Consider the following 19,563-nt stretch of genomic DNA (forward strand, 5'->3'; position numbering starts at 1 on the left):
CAGTCTTTGCCATCGTCAAAGGAAAAGACTTTGTGAAAGTTTATATTTAGAATCATAGTTACTTTGTGCTTTATAATACTGGGTATTTGTGCCTTGGATACCGAGCATCTCAACTACAACTGGGCCGAAGACCTTCGCGAAGGTTCACATGCCCAGGGCCAACCCGCTGAGCGCAGGCTGGGCCAAACGAGCCGCCGTAGTTTAGTTCTCACCGGCAAAGCCGGACCTGAAGCGCTGGCCCTCGGCCTAGGGAAGGTTTTGGCCCCGGGTTTTGTTGGTGAGTATCATTTTGCTGAAAGACAGAGCACTTTGAGGACATTATCCCTAAAATGAGAGAGGACTGGGATTAAAAGGCAGACTACAGAAAGGGCTGCTGCCCACACGCCCTCAAAAGCCAAGGTCTGCTATTTTCATTGCCACCAAAGCGAAGACAAGCCCGTAGGGGGACGGGGGCCTGCGTCAGGGGCTCCACCAGGGAAAAAGGCAGACCGTGAAACTGCCCTCCGCCCTAGGGCGTGAGGGAGAAAAGGCCGGTTTGTAAACTGTAACGGGAAACCAAGGCTGAGGGCCGGAAGGGGCGGCAGCGGCCCGCGTCCCTGGACCCTCAGACCCCGCAGACTCCGTCCCGCGTCGGCTCCATCTTGTTGCTGGGCCGGCGACTGAATGTTGGAGACAGGTCTATCTGGGAACAGTTCTAGAAGACTCCATCTTCTTTGTTGTGCTTTCCAGGATCCTCAGGGTTGGTCATAAAATATTTAACGGCGAGAAAAGGATCGCAGGAGCCAGGCCCTGAGATGAGCTTGGAGTCCCTGTTTCAGCACATCATCTTCACCGAGCATCAAGCGGAGGAGAGTCGCCGTTTGATGCGAGAAGGTCGGGGGATTTCTGTCCTTTGCATGGGGACTTTTGTCTTCTCGTGCTGGGTGCTTGGAGGAGAAGGAAATCCCGAAGGCAGTGGTCAGAGCCCTTAGGGGAGCTTGCTTGCCATGCTGAGGGAAAGACAGCTGAAAGGTGGCTTCTCAAACGCCGCCAACATGGGACTTTAGAAAGATCTATGTGTTTAAAAATTTAATTTTTGTTACAGTGAGGTCGGAAATAACCAGATGTCGTGAAAAAATTGAGAAAGCAACGGAGGAGCTGAATGAAGAGAAAATCAAGCTGGAATCTAAGGTATTGAAACGTAGAGCATACTAATTATTACTTGAAAAAGCCTGCCTTCACTTGACTTTTGGGGGATATTTCACTGTTTAACCAGTTGTCCTTCAAGTAGGAAGCACACTACTTTTGTGCTGGCTGTTTTAGTTCCATGTTGCCTGGTGATGTTTAAAGTTCTGAATCCAGTGACACCTTCAGTTCCAATATGAATTTGCTCTAAAGAATCTAAGGTAATGAAGAATTCGTTGTTTATTTTGTGGTATAGTTAAGGTTTTAAAAGAGCACAATGTCATTAGAAGAATCATTATGCTACTTAAAAAGCAGTTGGTGCAGTATATACATTTTGAATGATAATTTGTGTGCTACGTTGATATAACAATTGTATGTAACTCTCAAAACAAGCCCCTGCCTTTTGTTTTAAAATTCTCTGCCACATTTTAGACATGCCTTGCATCCAAAGTATACGTTTTCCACTAGCATTTCTCTTTTTGCTGCAGCGTTTGTAAAGTTCTGTTGTTATAAATAGAAGCAAGAGAGTTTGATGGCTTCTTGAAGGAGGATTTTGAAGGGTGGGTAGAATTTTTTAAGAGGCAAACAGAAGTAGCAGGAGAAAGGCATTTCAGAGAGAGACAGGAGGCAAATACTGTCGAGCACGTATTGTTAAAGGAATCTAGTCAAACCAGAGGGCTGATATCTGGGAATAGCAGAAAACCGTTGCAAATTTCTGATCAGGGAACAGTAAAAGTGTTTTTAGGTAGCCCAGTATGGTGGCACATGCTTTTAGTTCCAGTTACTCAGGAGGCCAAAGTGAGAAGACAGTTTGAACCCAGGAGTTTAAGGCCATCCTGGGCAGCATAGCGCGACCTCGTCTTAAAAAAAAAAAAAGGTAGCTTTAGGAATATCTTTCTGACCTCTGATTGGCAAGATGGGAATAAATAATTAGGAAGCAAAGAACATTATTTAAGTGTGCCACAATGAAGACCTTGCTATGGGTGGGGACAGAGTTATTCAAAATTATTTATTAAATAACCAATGATGAACTAAACAAGCAATGTGTAATGTGAAGTCTGTTTGAGGAAGTCTGTTTGCTTCAAATATATCTATTTTAACTTATCACTGTGGGGAATTTTCAGATTTCTTTGAGAATGAAATAATCAGAACATTTCTCCATCTGGCAAACATCAGCTCTTCTTTCCAGGTGTTGCTCAAACATCAGCGATAAAGCCTTCCAGTAGACATATTGGTAAAATGATACATACTTATATTTGTGTTTGCATCCCCCACTATTTTGTGAGCGACATATCTGGAATTTTTTTCTTACCCATCTTTTATTCCCACTGCTTGTTATCTAACACTTTGTATATCATATACAGTAGTGTGTTGAAAGAATTAATTAGTACTAATAGTTTGATAGATAATAGGGAGAGTCTTTTACAATATAATTTGTAGCTATCATTCAGAGAAAATGCCTACCATTGTTTAGAAACATTTATTGAAATTTCTAATTAATGTAGGTTCATAAGCATGCATTGCTTTTTAAACAGCTCATATATGTGGGTAATAATACATTTGTATCTAACAAAACTAACATATGAGGCTCACAGTTCATACAATACTAATTTATAATTGAATAGTTTGATTTATAATTATAGTCAAGATGGTATATATATGTGCATAAAGATTTTAAAAGTGGAACCGCAATTATAATGCAAATGACTAATGGGAAGAACTGAAGATGTAATCCTAAATTGATTTCTTGTTTCTTTTATTCTGAGTTAATTATATGTCTGCCAATAACAATGAAAATATATTTACTTGAATATTTGACTTGGCATTTATTGACCCATTTATCAAATGGCAGCAGCACAAGGAGAAATTATTAGTAGAACTTAATTTGAATACAGCAGTACTTGAGCTACGGTACAGTGATACATTCAGAAAATTTTGGGGGCATTTATTTTGGATGTTGCTTCTGGTCAATAAATGTATTTGGGAAGGACATTATTCATTTTTTTCTTTTCTGTAAAACCCGGATAGCATGTAATTAGAACTTGAATGATAGCATTTGCCTTGCAGGGCTCAATGAGTCTTTTAAAATATATGGTTGCAAAAGTCTCAAGTTATGTAGTATAAGTACTTTATGAACTGGACAGCTACACTATGCCTGGTTAGATTTGGTAATATGAAAACAGAAAAATGAGAACATGCCCTGGATTTGCATTCATGCTTACCAATATACCTAAAACTTCTGATAGTCAAGGAAAGATTGTGTAGTATTGATGACAGGCAAACCAAAATTAAGGACTCAAAGAACATTGCTAGTTTCTTTTAAACATCTAAAAGAGGTTCTTCTATTTTTTAAAAATGGCATATAGCTATAATTTTGATATTTAATTTTTATAAACATTTTACATTAAACCCAATATAATGCCATATTCCCTAAGAGGGAGTAAATGGAGGACAATCTGAGGCTATTTTGTGAATATTTTGTTTATTTTTTTCTGTTTCCAATTTTAACTTGTATAAACACCATAACAATAATAAAATAATATTTCATGAATTTGTAACAGAAAATTATATTGAAATAAAAAAGTAAGTTAAGGTGGCTCCATTTACTTTTTTACCTCAATATGTATGTGTTCTTTTTTTTTAATTGGTAAAAGTTAGGAAACCTCCCAGAACAGCAGGCAAAGCCATATCCTTGGTACTGTGTTACCTAATTAGAGAAAGAACAAAATCGCAAATTACTATCATTTATAACATCGAAATGGAGTTTTGTAATTGGAGTGCTTTTTTCTTTCTTTACACTTAATCGAAAAATTTAGACCCTACCTAAATTTAATTTTATTGTTGACAATTATTCATTTGACAAACATGCATTGAGCAACTGCTAAATCACACTATGAATACTTGGCAAATAAATTGTATGACATCTTCCTTCCTGAATTACAGGATTGACATCAAGCAACTTCAACTGTATAAACCTATCTGTAAACTCAAAATTTTTGATGCTCTCATTTAAAGAAAAAAGCTTGCTTCCATTTTTTTCTATGAAATTCTATAAAGAAAGCCTATCACATTTGTCATGAATAATTATCCAAAACTTGGAAACAGGCAAAAGAGGTCACTGAGTGTCCTTTGAGTATTTTATTAGACATTGTCTAGTAGCTCACCTTCTTGAGGACAGTCAGGGTTTTAGGGGTGTGAACGTTTGTACTGGGCTTTTTTTTATATAGGTTTATGCCAATCATTCTTTGACCCCAGGACCTTTGCACTTGCTGTTTCCTCTAATTGAAATGCTGATTCCCATAGCTGTTATTCTGTCATGCACACTCACTTCATTTAGAGCTCTCACAGTAGAATCAAGTGAGATTTTTAGTGCTAGCACTAGGATAGTCCCATGCAAATCTTGATGGTTGTTAGCCTAGGTCTTCAGTTGTCACCCTAGAGCATTATTCTTAAAGTGTGATCTCTGAATTCAAAGGAGTCCCCAGGACACTTCTAGGGAGTTTGTAAGGTCAAGCTATTTTCATGATAATATTATACAAAGGCACCATGTTTCATTTTCACTGTGCTAATGCACACATTGACAGTGCAAAAGCAGTGGTGAGTAACACTGTTAGCACCTTAACACAAATCGAGGCACTGGTACCAGACTGTACTAGTAGTCATTGTATTATACACTGCCATGCATTCTCAGTAAGAAAACAAAAACTTCTAGTTTTACTTAAGGCTTTGATTGTAGTGTCAAAAATGTTAATATTATTGAAACTGATCATTGAGTATATGTGTTTTCAACATTGTGTACGATTACATGGGAAGTACACCTAAAGTACTTTTATATTCTGAAGTACAATGATTGTCTCAAGTGAGAGCATGTGTGCAGTTGTTTGAGATGCAGTATGAGCTAGCTATTCTTTTTCTGAAACACCATTTTTACTTAGATAATTGACAGTCGAATTGTAGTTATTTAGATTTGGGTGTTTGGCAAAATTCTTTCAAAAATAAATGAAGTAAGCCTAAAATGTCAAGGCAAACATCTGACATTCTTCTTCTTTTGCCAATGATAATATACAAGCTTTCAAACAAAAATTAGAGTTTTGGAAGATTACTATCTATCTGTTACCATAAACTTGGCAGCATCCTGGTACTTAAAAGATTTTTCTGGTGAGTTCGATAGTGATATTAATGAATATGAATTCTACTTTTGAAACATTATGTTTCAAAGTGTTTCAGAATGTTACTTTTGAAAGCATATTATGAAATATATCAACATTTGGAGGATCTACATAACTCAGGGAAGCAGTAAGTAATGCATAAAGTTACAAAACTGTGCGTGGATGACAGAGAGACTTAAAATGCAAGATAGACCAAAGGATTTTATTTTAACACAGAATGAAAAGTTCATTGAAATGGTTTCAGATTCCACATTGCAACTAATCTTTAAGGAATTACCACATGGTGAATTTTGATGTAGTATCAAAGAAGAATATGCACAATCATTTCCAACTACATACCTGTGCACTCCATATTCTCCAACTGAAAAACAATACAAAAGATTGAGTAGAAGCGGAAATGAGAGTCCAGCTTTATTCTTTTTCATTTTTAATTTGCTTTTATTTATTTATTTATTTTTACGAGATAGGATCTCACTCTGTCACCCAGGTTGGAGCTCAGTGGCACAATAACAGGTAACTCCTGGCCTCAAGTGATCCTTCTGCTTCAGCCTCCTGAGTAGCTGGGACTACAGGCCTGTGCCACCTTGCCTGACTAATTGAAAAAGAAATTATTTTGTAGAGACAGGATCTTACTGTGTTATCTAGACTGGTCTTAAACTTTTGGCCTCAAGTGAGCCTCCCACTTCAGTCTCTCAAAGTTCAGAAATTACAGGCATGAAACACCACATCTGGTTCCAGCTGTTTTTTATTAAGCCAGGTGTTAATGAGATTTGTAAAAAAATCTGTATGCAACTCCTTTTTAAAATTTATTTTTGTTTTGGAAAGTCATTTTAAAATACAAATGAGATCTTTAAAATGCAATAGGATTATTGTTGTTATTCATAAATTAGTGTTGGAAATTTTTTGTTTTAATTTTGATACGGAAAATATTACTAGATATAACTCATAAAAACAATCAAACAAAAAGAAATTCTTAATAATTTTTTAGACAATGAAGAGGTGAAAAGACCCAAACATTTGAGACCGCCATTTCTGTAGAGGCCCCTTCCTGATCTCCCTATGTAAAATAGCATTACTATCTCTCTCTGTCTCCATGCTGTGTGATACAAACTCTTGGCACATTTCATATTGACCTGTTTATTATTTGTCTTCCTCCAGTGGAATGTAAACTCCACAAGGGATAGAAATTAATCTATTTTGTTCACTGCTGTTATTCCCAGCATCTAGAACAGTACCTGAATAATAGTAGCTATTGGTGAATAAATAAATTAATTTACACTTTTTCTCATAGAATTATCCATTTTCTGTTTCCTCTGCTTTGAATTCTACTTGTTTGATTTGACACCTTTCTTACATGGTGGTAGATTTTCTTATGAACTTTTAAGATTTTTTATTAATTTTATTTTACTGAACTTATCTTTAGCAGACCTTATCTTTCCTGGCAATTCAACACATTCATTTGATAGAAAAGATGTCCCTAAGAAGCAGTTTCACCCCTGCTGCCAGAGCCTCACAGAATTCCCCTGTTCCGGACCAGTTTTTATGTTAAATTCTGAGCTCGTGATTTCTGCACTGTATGGATAAGAGACTTTGAATCTCACACCCATCCACAGATTAGGCTCAGAGTTCAAATTCACAGGACATGACTCCTTTTCCACTCACGGCTCAATGGGCTATAGCTCATTTATACCCTGCATCTCTAGGGCAACAGGTAGAGCTTTCTTACCCATCTTTCAAAACTGGCATAGATATTTCTCAATTCCTGACAATGCAATGAGTCCAACCCTGGCTCTCTTTGGCTGTGATTTTTGTCCTTATGTGGGCACTTAAAGCCTAATCCCTCATTCCTGTATCCTTTATGTAAGATCCTCCTATGGGTTCAAATTTTAGCACACCATCCTTACCCTGAGCTGTCTCTTTGTTTCTTGCATGAAGATTTCCCTTTCTTCCTTTTTGCTTAGGTATGTAAATGAAATATTGTAAACATAGGTAGATTTTGTCTGGCATTTATCTGTGTTTGGAGTAGAAAGTAAGTCCTCTCCACTTTGGCTTTTACTGCCATATTAACCATAATTCTGCACTATAAACTCCTTCATTGCTTCAAATTGTCGTTCTTGTTTATTTGTTTTTATTTTTTTGTTTTTATTTGTATTTATTTTTTTATTTGTTTTTTGATGAGTCTGTGTAATTGTTTAAGTAATTTTGTAGGAGGAATTTGTGAATGATAGGTCTTCTAAGCTATTAATATCTGAAATTTCTGTTATCGTCACACTTGCATGGAAACTTGTCTGTACAGAATTATTGAGTCAAACCTATTTTTAAGACAATTTTGTGGGTCTAGCACTATCATCTTCTGAAATTTATTAATGCAGAAGAGAAGTATTGAAGTCAACCTGGTTTGAAAAATTTCTTTTTAAGGTAACCTGTTAGGTTTCATTTTTTGTCCCTGGTTGCTTTTATTATTTTAAAATTTGTAATTCCAGATTTGGCACAGATATATCTATTAATTTTTTTCTGGAACAAGGGTGAGCCTTCCATTTTAACCTCAGCTATTATTTTATAGAGTTTGTTTTCAATACACCCACTTCTTATAATTTAGAAGACCTTTATTCTCTGTTCTCTGAATCAAATCCTCAGAAGTCTGGGAAAACTTTGTAGACTTTATACCCCTAATTATATCTTTTCTAGCGTTAGTTTAGTTGTTTAATTCTCTCTGCAAATTTAGATTATGTATCATCTTCTCTTTTTTTAACACTTTAATTTTCTGCCTTTTTAAAAATCTCAGCTTGTTCTGTTTTGTTTTGTTGTTTTTTTTGTTTTTTTTTTTTGAGACAGAGTCTCGCTGTGTCACCCAGGCTAGAGTGCAGTGGCACAATCTCTGCTCACTGCATCCTCTGCCTCCCAGGTTCAAGTGATTCTCCCACCTCAGCCTCCTGTGTGTGCCACCACGCCCTACTACTTTTTGTATTTTTAGTAGATATGGAGTTTCACCATGTTGGTCAGGCTGGTCTCAAACTCCTGACCTCACGATCGGCCAGCCTTGGTCTCCTAAAGTGTGGGGATTACAGGCGTGAGCCACAGTGCCTGGCCTGTTTTGTTTTTATCTTTTTCTCCTATGTCCTTCCTTGCTCTTATTTTATAGTGGACATGTCTTCGTTTGCATCCTTTTAAGAAGATTAAGTAATTGATTACAATTTTTTTCATCCTGTGCTCTTCACTGTAATCTTTTGATTCTCTTTTTCTCTTCTGTTAACAGTATTTTTCATAGGGTTTATGTTGTTATTCTGTGAGGTTTGTTCAGACCTGCAATTTGCCTCTAAATACGACGTATAAATTGTTTTTGTCCTGTTCTCATTTTCTTGAATACTGGAAGAATTCTTAGAGCTAAAGCTGGTTGACAAGCTGATGCGAGTATCCCCAGCCCAATTTATAGTGTTCTTATAGTATAGCTTTACTTGACTGAGATATGATTATTTCTTGCACATGTGCCAAGTTTTCTTATTGATAGGGAAGATATATGTTTTAAAGAATGTGTGACATTTTGTAGTTCCTCCATTAAAAGCAGTGCATGAATAAACACTACCTCAGCATCCCTTTGTTTCATATCCTGACTAAGGTGTGTGGTGATAGATAAGGTAAGGTACTGCCACCTGAGTTGTCAAATAACACAGAAGTTGTCTTACTTTAAAGTAGCTCCCCAGGAAGAGCCTTTCAGATTAAGAAGTATCATTACATAATGTTCTTGACTAATCAGTGTTCGTGCTTTGCTGGTCTTTCCCTAATAAGATTACTATCTCGCTGAGATGAGCAGCTTTGGAGGAATAGGAATTTTATTTGAGAAAAAGAGGAAGAATAATTTTGCAGTTTAGGGGTTATTTTGAGAAGAGTAGATTTAGGTTGCTGTGGACTTTGGAACAGGAGGTGAGTTCTGAAAAGGTGAGTAGAAAGGATCAAAGGCAACTGGCAACTTACAGCTGTACCTGTGATCTGATGCTGATAGGAAGAATTTCACTTGTAGGCTTTGCTGCATATATGGTCTCATAGATTGTTATTGCCTGAATTAACATTTCAAGATAAGTTGATATCTCAGTGTTCTTTATTCAGATGAGTTCCATGGTTTCAAATATAGTCTAATTTCTTCTGGTTAAAAGCTTCTCTGGCTGGGTGCTGTGGCTCATGCCTGTAATCCCAGCTCTTTGGGAGGCCGAGGCAGGCCAATCACAAGGTCAGGAGTTTGAGACCAGTCTGGCCAACATAGTGAAACCCTGTCTCTACTAAAAATACAAAAAATTAGCTGGGTATGGTGATGTTATGCTTCTTGGGAGGCTGAGGCATGGGAATCACGTGAACCCGGGTAGCGGAGGTTGCCGTGAGCCGAGATCACGCCATTGCACTCTAGCCAAGGCAAAAAAAAATGTTCCTCCCAAGAGATACAGGAAGGAAAGGAAGAGATGTGACCACCACAGTGAGCAAATGGATCAGATTGTTACTCTAAAATGTTCTTTTCATTCTAAGCTCCTGCTCCTCCCCATTTTGCTAAGATCTCTTGATTATGTTCTTACTGGAAGAGTGAGTTTTATTCCTGGGAAATTCTGAGGCCTTCTACCATTATATTTGGTGAACATGTAGATTACTTTTCAAAATTAAAATAGTTTTATTGTTTTAACTCTTTATAAAAGTAGTGTTTGTTTATTGCAAATTATTCAAAAAATAGAAATTGGCAAAAAGTAGAGTGAAAAATTACCTGTAATTCCACCACACAGTTAACATTTTCATAGGTTTTCTTTCAAAATTGTTTAAATGCACTTATATTTTTCTTAAATAATTTCCTTTTTTCTATTTACTGTAACCTAGACATCTGAGTAAATATATATATATATATATATAAGCAATTTTAATGGTGACATAGTATTTCATTAAATGTTATACTATGTTTTATTTAACTCATTTCCTATTGATAAGTATTTACTGTGTATTAATAAATTACTATTTTTACTGTCATTGCAAGGATTATCTTATGTATACATCTTTGTGCATTTATCCTAGCTTTTTAGTGTAATGTCTTAAAAATCAAATTGCTATGTCAATGGGTCTATAATTTTTAAGGCTTTGATTATATTTAAATTGTCCTCTAGAAAAGTTGTTTCAGTTTTATTCTAACAGTTTTACTACTCATACACTAGAAATCAATGTTTTACAAATATAAAAATGGCATCTTTTTATAGTTTTAATTTGAAATTTTTAACCTAGTATTTTAATTTATACATATATTTACCTATTTCTAGCCTGTCCTTGTCTTTTATTGTTGGCATCTAGCTTTTTATTGCAGATATTCTTTCTTTATAATTTATTTCAAACTTTATTGTTTGTATCTTGGCTTTTTATGACATGATTTTCTAGTAAAAGTTTAGAGTTTTGTGTTGCTAGAATTTTTAATGTTTTTGTTGGTTTCCAGATCTATTCTAGGCTTGGGAAAGCCCGTCCCATTCCAAGATTTTAAACAATTTCTTTTCCTAGTACTTTTATACTGGTTTTCTTTTCTTTAATATTTTAAAGAAAAATGACTGTTGTTACCTGAATAAATGTCACATGTTTCCCATTGATCAGAAACACTGTCTTTATGATACAGTAGTATACATGTGCATATGTATATCTATATTTGTAATTGTTTTATATATTTTATACTATTTTATTAATCTATTTGTTTTGGTACCCATATATTATTGGCTTAAATATATTAGCTTTAAAATAAATTTGACTCTAGAAGGGTAATTTCTTTTTCAAAATGTTCCTGGTTCTTCTCACAGTTTATATTTCTAGATAAATTTGAAAATATTTTGTCAAATTAAAAAAACCAAAATCATTGGGGTTTTCATTAAGATTGCACTAATTTCATGTTGTAATTTATGAAGAATTGATACATTTATAACTCTGGATCATATTTAAGAATATAGCGTATTTTTCTGTTTATTCAGATTTTCTTTTATGTTCCTCAGTAGAAGTTTTTCATGCAGGTAGCAGATATTTCTTAAGTTTATTGTGTATTTTGTGTGTCTTGATTTTGCTGTCACGAATGGAATATTTTCCAGTCACGAATGGAATATTTTCCATGTTTTTATCTGTTTATTGCTAGTGACTAGAATAGATTTTGGTATTTATTTTGTTACTAGCTTCTTTACTAAACCCTTTTTTATTTCTTGACTGTTTCTCTGTATATTTTCTTGGATTAATATGTAATAATGGGGCTGGGAGCAGTGACTCACACCTGTAATTTCAGCACTTTGAGAGGCTGAGGCGGGTGGGTCACCTGAGGGCAGGTGTTCGAGACCAGCCTAGCCAACATGGTGAAACCCTATCTGTACTAAAAATACAAAAATTAGCCAGGCATGGTGACATGCCCCTGTAATCCCTCCTACTTGGAAGGCTGAGGCAGGAGAATCATTTGATCTGGGAGGCAGAGGTTGCAGTGAGCCAAAATCATGCCACTGAACTCCAGCCTGGGTGACAGAGTAAGACTCCATCTCAAAATGCATGTATTTATACATATATAACATTTAATGTGCATAAATATATATTATTATATGTGTATTATATACAATAGTATGTAGTATATATTATGTGTTATGTATTTATATATAAATGTCATATACTATAAATCTGTAATAATAATAAGGCCATTGTGGCTGGAATGGGGCAAGTGAGGAGGTGACTGACAGGAGAGATGGTTGGAGAGGGAATGAGGGGGTATAGATCATGTAAAGCCTTATAAGTCATTGTCAGGTGGTTATTTCCTTCCTTGCTAACTGTATGGGGATTACTGTGTCATAGCAAGTTACTTAAGCTTTGCCTCTGTGGTTTGGAAAAGTATAAAGATAGATCTTTTTTACAAAAACCTTAATATCTGCTATCAATACAATATCCATTAATGTACCTCAGTATTCAAAATGTTTTTTATCATATACTCATAACAATGATGTATTTTCCAAATTGTTATGATTTTAGGAATATGAAATTTCCCACATAACTTTTAGTTTTTTGTTGTTGTTATTTTTTTAATGTAAAATTGCCTATTATGCTATTGGGCAGAGTATTTAATCAGCAAAATGTCAGTTCCTCAAGGCTGAGATTATTTTCAACAACAGCAGCCACAACAAAGAGTACCTATGTACTTTGCTTTCTTGCACTCTAACATTAATTTTAAATTCTCAGTCATTTTCAATTTTTAAGTTATTCTGGCAGAAAAATACCTAAAGGCACCCAGGCAGCAAGAGTAGTGAAAAGTCACAAATCATGGCTTTGCTAGAAACTGACCTGGTTGACCAGATAAATCAGCTCACTGGGAAAACTATAAGCTCCATTAAAAAATAAAATATCCCAAGAGAAATAAAACAAGGAAAGGAAAATAGTCTTTATTGCTGAGAGAAGCAGAATTAACCAGGGAGTGGGCACTGCTATAAATTAGAATTTTCCAAAACAGCAATATTTTCTGACAAAGCTTAGCTGTTTGATTCTAGAATGTAAATTTTTTATTTTTTTGAGACAAAGTTTCACTCTTGTCACCCAGGCTGGAGTGCAATGAAGTGATACAATGAGGTGATCTTATCTCACTGCCTCCCCAGCCTCCTGGGTTCAAGTGATTCTCCTGCCTCAGCCTCCTGAGTAGGTGGGATTACAGTAGCAAGCCACCACACCTGGCTAATTTTTGTATTTTTAGTAGGGGGAAGTTTCACCATGTTGGCCAGGCTGGTCTTGAACTCCTGCCCAGGTGATCCACCCTTCTCAGCCTCCCAAAGTGCTGGGATTACAGGTGTGAGCCACCGTGGTTGGCCTATAACTTTAAGGCTGCGTGCAAATATATTTTTTCATTTCTAGTCAGAGGACAGTTAGAGATGAGAAAGAGAAATTTGTATTACTACCATTAGGAACTTCCTACCCTTTTCTTCATATTGTCTGTATCCTTTTGGGATCTTAGTGGATAACTTAGGACACAGAAGCAATGGATTTTTAAGTTTTTATTTACTATAAAATAAATGGTTCAAGCTGCATAGATATAAAATTGTGTCTCAATTTAAATCTGACTCAGAGAGCTATATTTAGAAATATTTTTATGTCACAATCTAATATTTTACGTATTATCTTCCCAACTCTGAACCCCACTCTTTACTTTTGTAACAAAAAACATGTAAGAGGTTTTTCTGATGATTATTTATTCATCTTTTGATCACATCAATACATTTAGGACTATATTTGGAATATTTACTAAAATTTTACATATCAATAGGTCTGGTTTTCAAACATAGGAACATAAAAAATAAATCAGTTGGGACAACAATAAGAGCAAAAAGAACAATCAAACATTCTACGAATAGGTAACTATGAAAAGCTGTTTTATTTCTGAAGAGTTAGTAATTTATACTTAACAAAGAGGAAATGGGCAGATTCAAAACTTTTTGTTTCCTTAGTTCCGGTAAAACATAAAGGTGATATATTAGTGACACAGGCCTCATCTAGCTTCTGGAACCTTGATCTATTGATGTCCTTAACAGTGTAAAACGGTATATTATAGGTCTCTATTCTTGTCCTTCCTGACTAACTTTCCCAAACTCTTGCCACTTTTTCCATCATTCTACTTCTCATACTTACCAAGAATTTTTTTTGTATTAAAATTTTTTTAACCGTAGCTCCTATGTAAATTTGAAGATTAATGTACCATAATCTTTCTATTGTTATTGACTCTCTGGGACTTTTTAGATCTGGATTAAAAGAGGCAAATATAGAATAAATGATAAAGACAGAAGGTAAGATAGAAAGAGAATGAAGAAATAAACATAGTAGAAACAAACATAACTTAAAATGAATGATGTACATAGAATTTTAGGGAAGAGGAAAATTATGGATGTACCCTTTTTATAAATCTTTAGAACAGCTGTCTACTTTTTAGTTTTTGGTATATCAATTTCATTTTTTAGGTAATGGTTAAACATTCTGGTTAAGTGCCAAGATGTCACATACATAGCTCTTCTTAATATTGGTTATTCTCCCTTTTAAGAAAGAAGACGTGCTCAGTGGTAAATTAAGCTCTTAGTTGTTGATAGCTGAAACATAGCACGTTAATTTCTGAGTGCTTAACATAAGGCTTTTCTGAATTTGAAGAATTTGCTTAAGTCTCATTTAGGAATTTGTTTGATAAGTAATATTTTCCTCCTTTTTGGGTTTTGGGTTTGACATAGATCTTTTACAACAGACTAGTGATGTACATGGTCTTAAAATTCATGAATTGCTTTCTGAAGGGCATAATACTTGAAATACTTTAGTGCATTAAACCCACATTTATCCAGTGCATTATTTTGTCTTTAAAGTATTTTTTGTGAACATTCCTGGGCAGTGTCCACAACAGTAACTCAGAGTTAGGTATGTACCGCAAACACCCTTCTCAGTAAGTCTGGTGGATCTAGGATTTGGTAATTTCCTTAAATGTTTCTTAAATGTATATATTTTCAACTCATTATCACACCATGAAGTCCCTTTTTATCTGTAGCACTACCTTTTCATTACTTTGAAATAGTTCTGACATTTCCATGTTAACATCATGATTTAGAAGAAAGAAAGGCAGAAGACCTGGATTTTAGTCCTGGATTTGCCTCTAATAAGTTATATAGCCTTTGTTAAGGTGTTTAACTTCTCTGGACCTTATTTTATTCTTATTTACATAACAAGTGTTAAATAGTCATGAAACGTTTTTTTATTCTGAATAAATATGGTTGAATTCATGATCATTCTGTAGTTTACCCTGATTATAAATTTTCATATGGTTTTATAGATTTGGCCATATGTTTTCTAATTTCTGTCTTCTGAGACAGAAAAATACTAACTGCACAATTATCCCTTCCTCATTCTTTAAAATGTTATCTCAATTCCGTTGATTATATCAACTGTACCTCTCTAATCTTTCTCTATTAATGCCTTTCTTAAAATTGGGTTGATGAAAACAGTACCAAATACTGAAGATATGGTCAGATGTGCTATGATCTTATATAAATGTAAGATCATACTTTCTGTTTTATTTCAGCTACTTTTTTAATGTCAATATTTCTAGGACTTTTTAGCCATAATATTTCAAAGTGTCTTTTAAGCCAACCCTTTTGCCTCTGGACTAGACTATTTCTAAGCTTTTTACTATTCAACGTCTTCTGGGACAGAGATTTCACAACCTGTCTCTCACCTTGAGGAAGTTCTTATAACTACCATAAACCTTGCTTTCTGTAATTTAAGTTGAATTTATATCCTTTTTCTTTTCTCTATAGAGATGGGAACAGCCCCAAACTGGAACTGATGCTTTCAGATGAGGGCTAGTACTGAACATAGTAGAAAAATTACAGTATTTCCAGTTCAACATCATTTTTAGCTTTCATATATTAAAGCTTCCTGACTTTGTTTCAATATTAATCTCTCAGGAGATGTTTTTTTTTAAGGTCCAAATGAAATAACAGTTGCATGTCTAACATTAATGTTTATTATGCTTTTTGCTACTTAGAACCAAATGAAGTATTAAAATAAAAAATGAGTTCTCAAAACCCATTTAAGGTCTTTAGCAGACTCATGTTTTATTTGATAGAACTATAATCATGGGACTGGGTTTTTGCCTCTGTTTTGTAGATTTTATCTTGTTATTTTATTAGTCAAATTATGTACATGACTTTTTCATTTATATCATCCTTATAAGCTGTGAAAATAGAAAGTTATTTAAAACAGACAGTCTTGAAGCAGTTTTCAATGTGTGTATTCAAAAAGCTTCAGTACCTAAGCTAAGAATTCTTCTAGGTATCAAGAGGAAAAAGAAGACACATTCACTGCCCTTGAGGAGCCTATAATCTTATTGGGGAAAAAGATTATAGAATTGTAACTATAAAGTACTTAAAAATAATACAAGATAGTGTATATAAAATAAGATGCTTAATATGAATTTTATTTTGCATTTTAAAGAATAATACAGAATATATTTTTTACTAGACAAACCTGTTTTGTTACCTAAGGCATCCTAAAATGTCTAATTAATTGTTTCATTCTGATTTCTGTTTTTATACTTTGAAGGTTCAACAGTTTTTTGAAAAATCCTTCCTCTTACAGCTTTTGAAAACTCATGAAAATGCGTTAGTAAAACAGTACAGTGAAATTACAAACCAAAGGAATATGCTTCTTCAAACCTTTGTAAGTTTCCAGCCACTTAGAAAAATCTATTTCACTAATTATGTAAAAAAGTATTTAAATATACTTGTGTAGTTTTAGAAAGTTATCCATGTGCATATTAGCAGGTACTACTTCTTAGATACAGGAAAGTATTAAGCACTATTTAAAACCAATTGGTAGAGTACTGTCAACTGGTTTTAAATAGTACTTAATACTATTTATTAAGTAGTTGATACTACTCTACCAATTGGTTTTAAATAGTACTTAATACTATTTATTAAGTAATAGTTTGAAAGAATTGTATGGACAGGGATGTAATATAGCAATTAAACCAATAAAGCCAATAAAACCAATTGGTTTTAAATAATACTTAATACTATCTATTAAGTAATAGTTTGAAAGAAGTATATGGACAGGGATGTAATACTGTATAGCAATTATTTGCAGTGGTAATAAGCTCAAAAGAAACAGTGGAACTGATTTGAATTGCTCAAGCATTGAGACCTTGGATAAAATCCTTTTGAAAGGCAGAGAGTTTAACACTTTAGGCATATTTATGGATGTGGCTAAAAGGATGGATATTGTTAATCTTTTTATATTAACTCAGAGCCAACAGTCTGAGCAATAGTTTTGAATAACAGGACCAATGTAGAAATACGACTGTGATTAATTGACATTTTAAATAAAATACCTTGAAAGATATTAAAAATACATACCTGAAGTCAGAACTAACAGTCTTGGTGGTTTCAAATGAAATGGCCCGTTCCAAAATGTGGCTCAAAATTCACTGACATAGCTTAGAAAAATATGCTAATATTTAGATTCTAGCATTGTCGAAGAGTTTAGGTTCTTACATTGTCCATGGTTTTAGGAAATTCTTATTTCTCTGCCATGTTGATATTTCATAAAATGTGAACTATTATGTAAAACTGATTTTGAGGTGAATATATAATTTTGCCATCATCATCCACATTTTAAAAGGTTTTCTTGGCTATCCTTGTTTGTTTATTTTCCTGTAAGGCAGTAATTCCTTTAAGCGTAGATTTTATCTTTGCAGTTTGACCATTTAATTACTTTACTCTCCAGCTTTATATTATAATTATACAATAGAATATGATTCTGAAGTTTAAATCACAAATAAACAGACATAATGATGAATGGTAGAATATCTACCTCAATAATTCTCCCAAAACTTTAAGGTTAAATCTTTCATCTGAAGATAGTTGTTACTATATAATAGCTTCAGTTTTTTATTAATATTACTACAAGAAAAAACATTTTTGCCATGATACCAGAAAGTATAATTATATACTTTCATTGTTAGTAATTCCAAATTGTTATATCTTAAATAATTAAGGAAAATACTATTGCAGCTAACACTTATATTTGATATTTTATTTATGTTTTTCAGGAGCGTATAAAGAAACAGATGATAGAGGAGGAGGATAAATTTATTAAGGAAATTACAGACTTCAATAATGAGTATGAAATAACAAAGAAAAGAGAGCTTTTGATGAAAGAAAATGTCAAGATTGAAATATCTGACTTAGAAAACCAAGCAAACATTTTGAAAAGTGGTATGAATAAATATTATCACCTCATTTGTCTTGCATTAATGAAAATAACTTATTTTGAATGAATGAATTTTCTAAAAATTTCACTTTTTCATAAGTGAAATTGGGTTATTTCATAGCTATTCTTTTACATTACTTTGAGTGTTCTAATGAAGATCTTCCATTGTGAGCAGTTTCAAGTGATTTATAAGTACATGTGACATGAGCATTTGGTTATTCTTTTAATAAATATGTTATGTGATAGGCACTGTTCTTGGTCTTGAAGATATAAAAGTAAAAAGTGGAGGAAGCAAATACGTTAGCAGACATTTACAGCACATTGTGATGGAAGCTACGGTAGGAGTTAGGACTGGTGCTGTAATCCTCCAACAGTCCAGTATAAGCTAGGAAGTAAGTTTACACAGTGGAGTGGAGAGAGTTTTATTTCAGGAACACCAGTGATAAGGTTTGGGTTTGTGTCCCCACCCAAATCTCATGTCAAATTGTAGTCCTTAATGTTGGAGGTTGGACCTGGTGGGAGGTGATTGGCTCATGAAGTCAGATTTCCCCTTTGGTGCTGTTTGCATGAAATTGAGTGATATCGTCAGATTCGCTTCTTTAAAAGTATGTGGCACCTCCCACTTCTCTCTCTTCCTCCTGGTCCAGCCATGTAAGATGTTCCTGCTTCTCCTTTGCCTTCCTTTCTGAGGCCTCCCCAGCCATGCTTCCTCTATAGCTTGCAGAACCCTGAGCTAAGTAAATCTCTTTTCTTTATAAATTAACTCAGTCTTGGGTAGTTCTTTATAAGCAGTGCAAGAATGGACTAATAAAACTAGTATGTGGGTTGTTTCAGTCTCTGATAAGATCCTCAATTAAAGTAGTTGCCAAAAGAGGGAGGGGATGAATTAAAGAGTTGTTTAGGAAAAGTGACAGGACTTTTTCAGCTCTTAATGTGGACAAAAATAGGGAAAGTCTAGGATAAATCACAGTTTTCAAACTTCAGAGATTCAATTATAGCAGCAGCTTAATGTCCGGTATTTCCTTAACTAAACTAGGTTCAATTGCATATGAGGCTCCTTGGATGTAGTTCCTTATGTCACCCCTTGGGTACATGTCCTCTTGATCTGAGAACCTCAGCCAAAGAAACAGTTGCCCTTCATGTTCCCAATATACAATGGTGAGATAGGCTTAGGATAATCACTAGCAACACTTCTGTTCAGAAAGCAGAAACAAAGGAGTCATTGTTCCATAGCAATTTTGAAATTGAGCCAGGGAAGTATTGGACATTCTTTGATTAGGATTCAGTCATCCTCCTGCCTGGGAATGATTCTCCATGGCTCTTGGCACCACTTTCTGTGCTCCTGTTTCTCTTCTCTAAGTCATTCTTTTTTTTTAAAAAAAGTAAAAGATAGCTTGTGTTTGCAATTGTCCTCTGCCTTCTTCCATTCTGTAAAAGTTGAGTATCATTCTTTTTATTTTTCACTGCCTCT

At 34.4% G+C, this 19,563-nt stretch overlaps 1 protein-coding gene across 1 annotated transcript in view; it reads left to right on the forward strand.

The window, feature by feature from the left end:
• Window positions 1–213: 213 nt before the first annotated feature.
• Window positions 214–19,563, forward strand: part of CCDC172 (coiled-coil domain containing 172) — a 57,569-nt gene continuing 38,219 nt past the window's right edge. Inside the window, exons 1-5 of the mRNA XM_032281134.1 lie at window positions 214–399; window positions 730–873; window positions 1,085–1,170; window positions 16,425–16,541; window positions 17,932–18,097. Of these exons, the coding sequence (XP_032137025.1) occupies window positions 795–873; window positions 1,085–1,170; window positions 16,425–16,541; window positions 17,932–18,097 (448 nt within the window). The 5' untranslated portion in view covers window positions 214–399; window positions 730–794. The remainder of the gene's footprint in view (window positions 400–729; window positions 874–1,084; window positions 1,171–16,424; window positions 16,542–17,931; window positions 18,098–19,563) is intronic.

Source organism: Sapajus apella, unplaced genomic scaffold, assembly GCF_009761245.1.
Source record: "Sapajus apella isolate SASKATOON/1434 unplaced genomic scaffold, GSC_monkey_1.0 scaffold13, whole genome shotgun sequence".
Taxonomy (NCBI): Eukaryota; Metazoa; Chordata; class Mammalia; order Primates; family Cebidae; genus Sapajus; species Sapajus apella.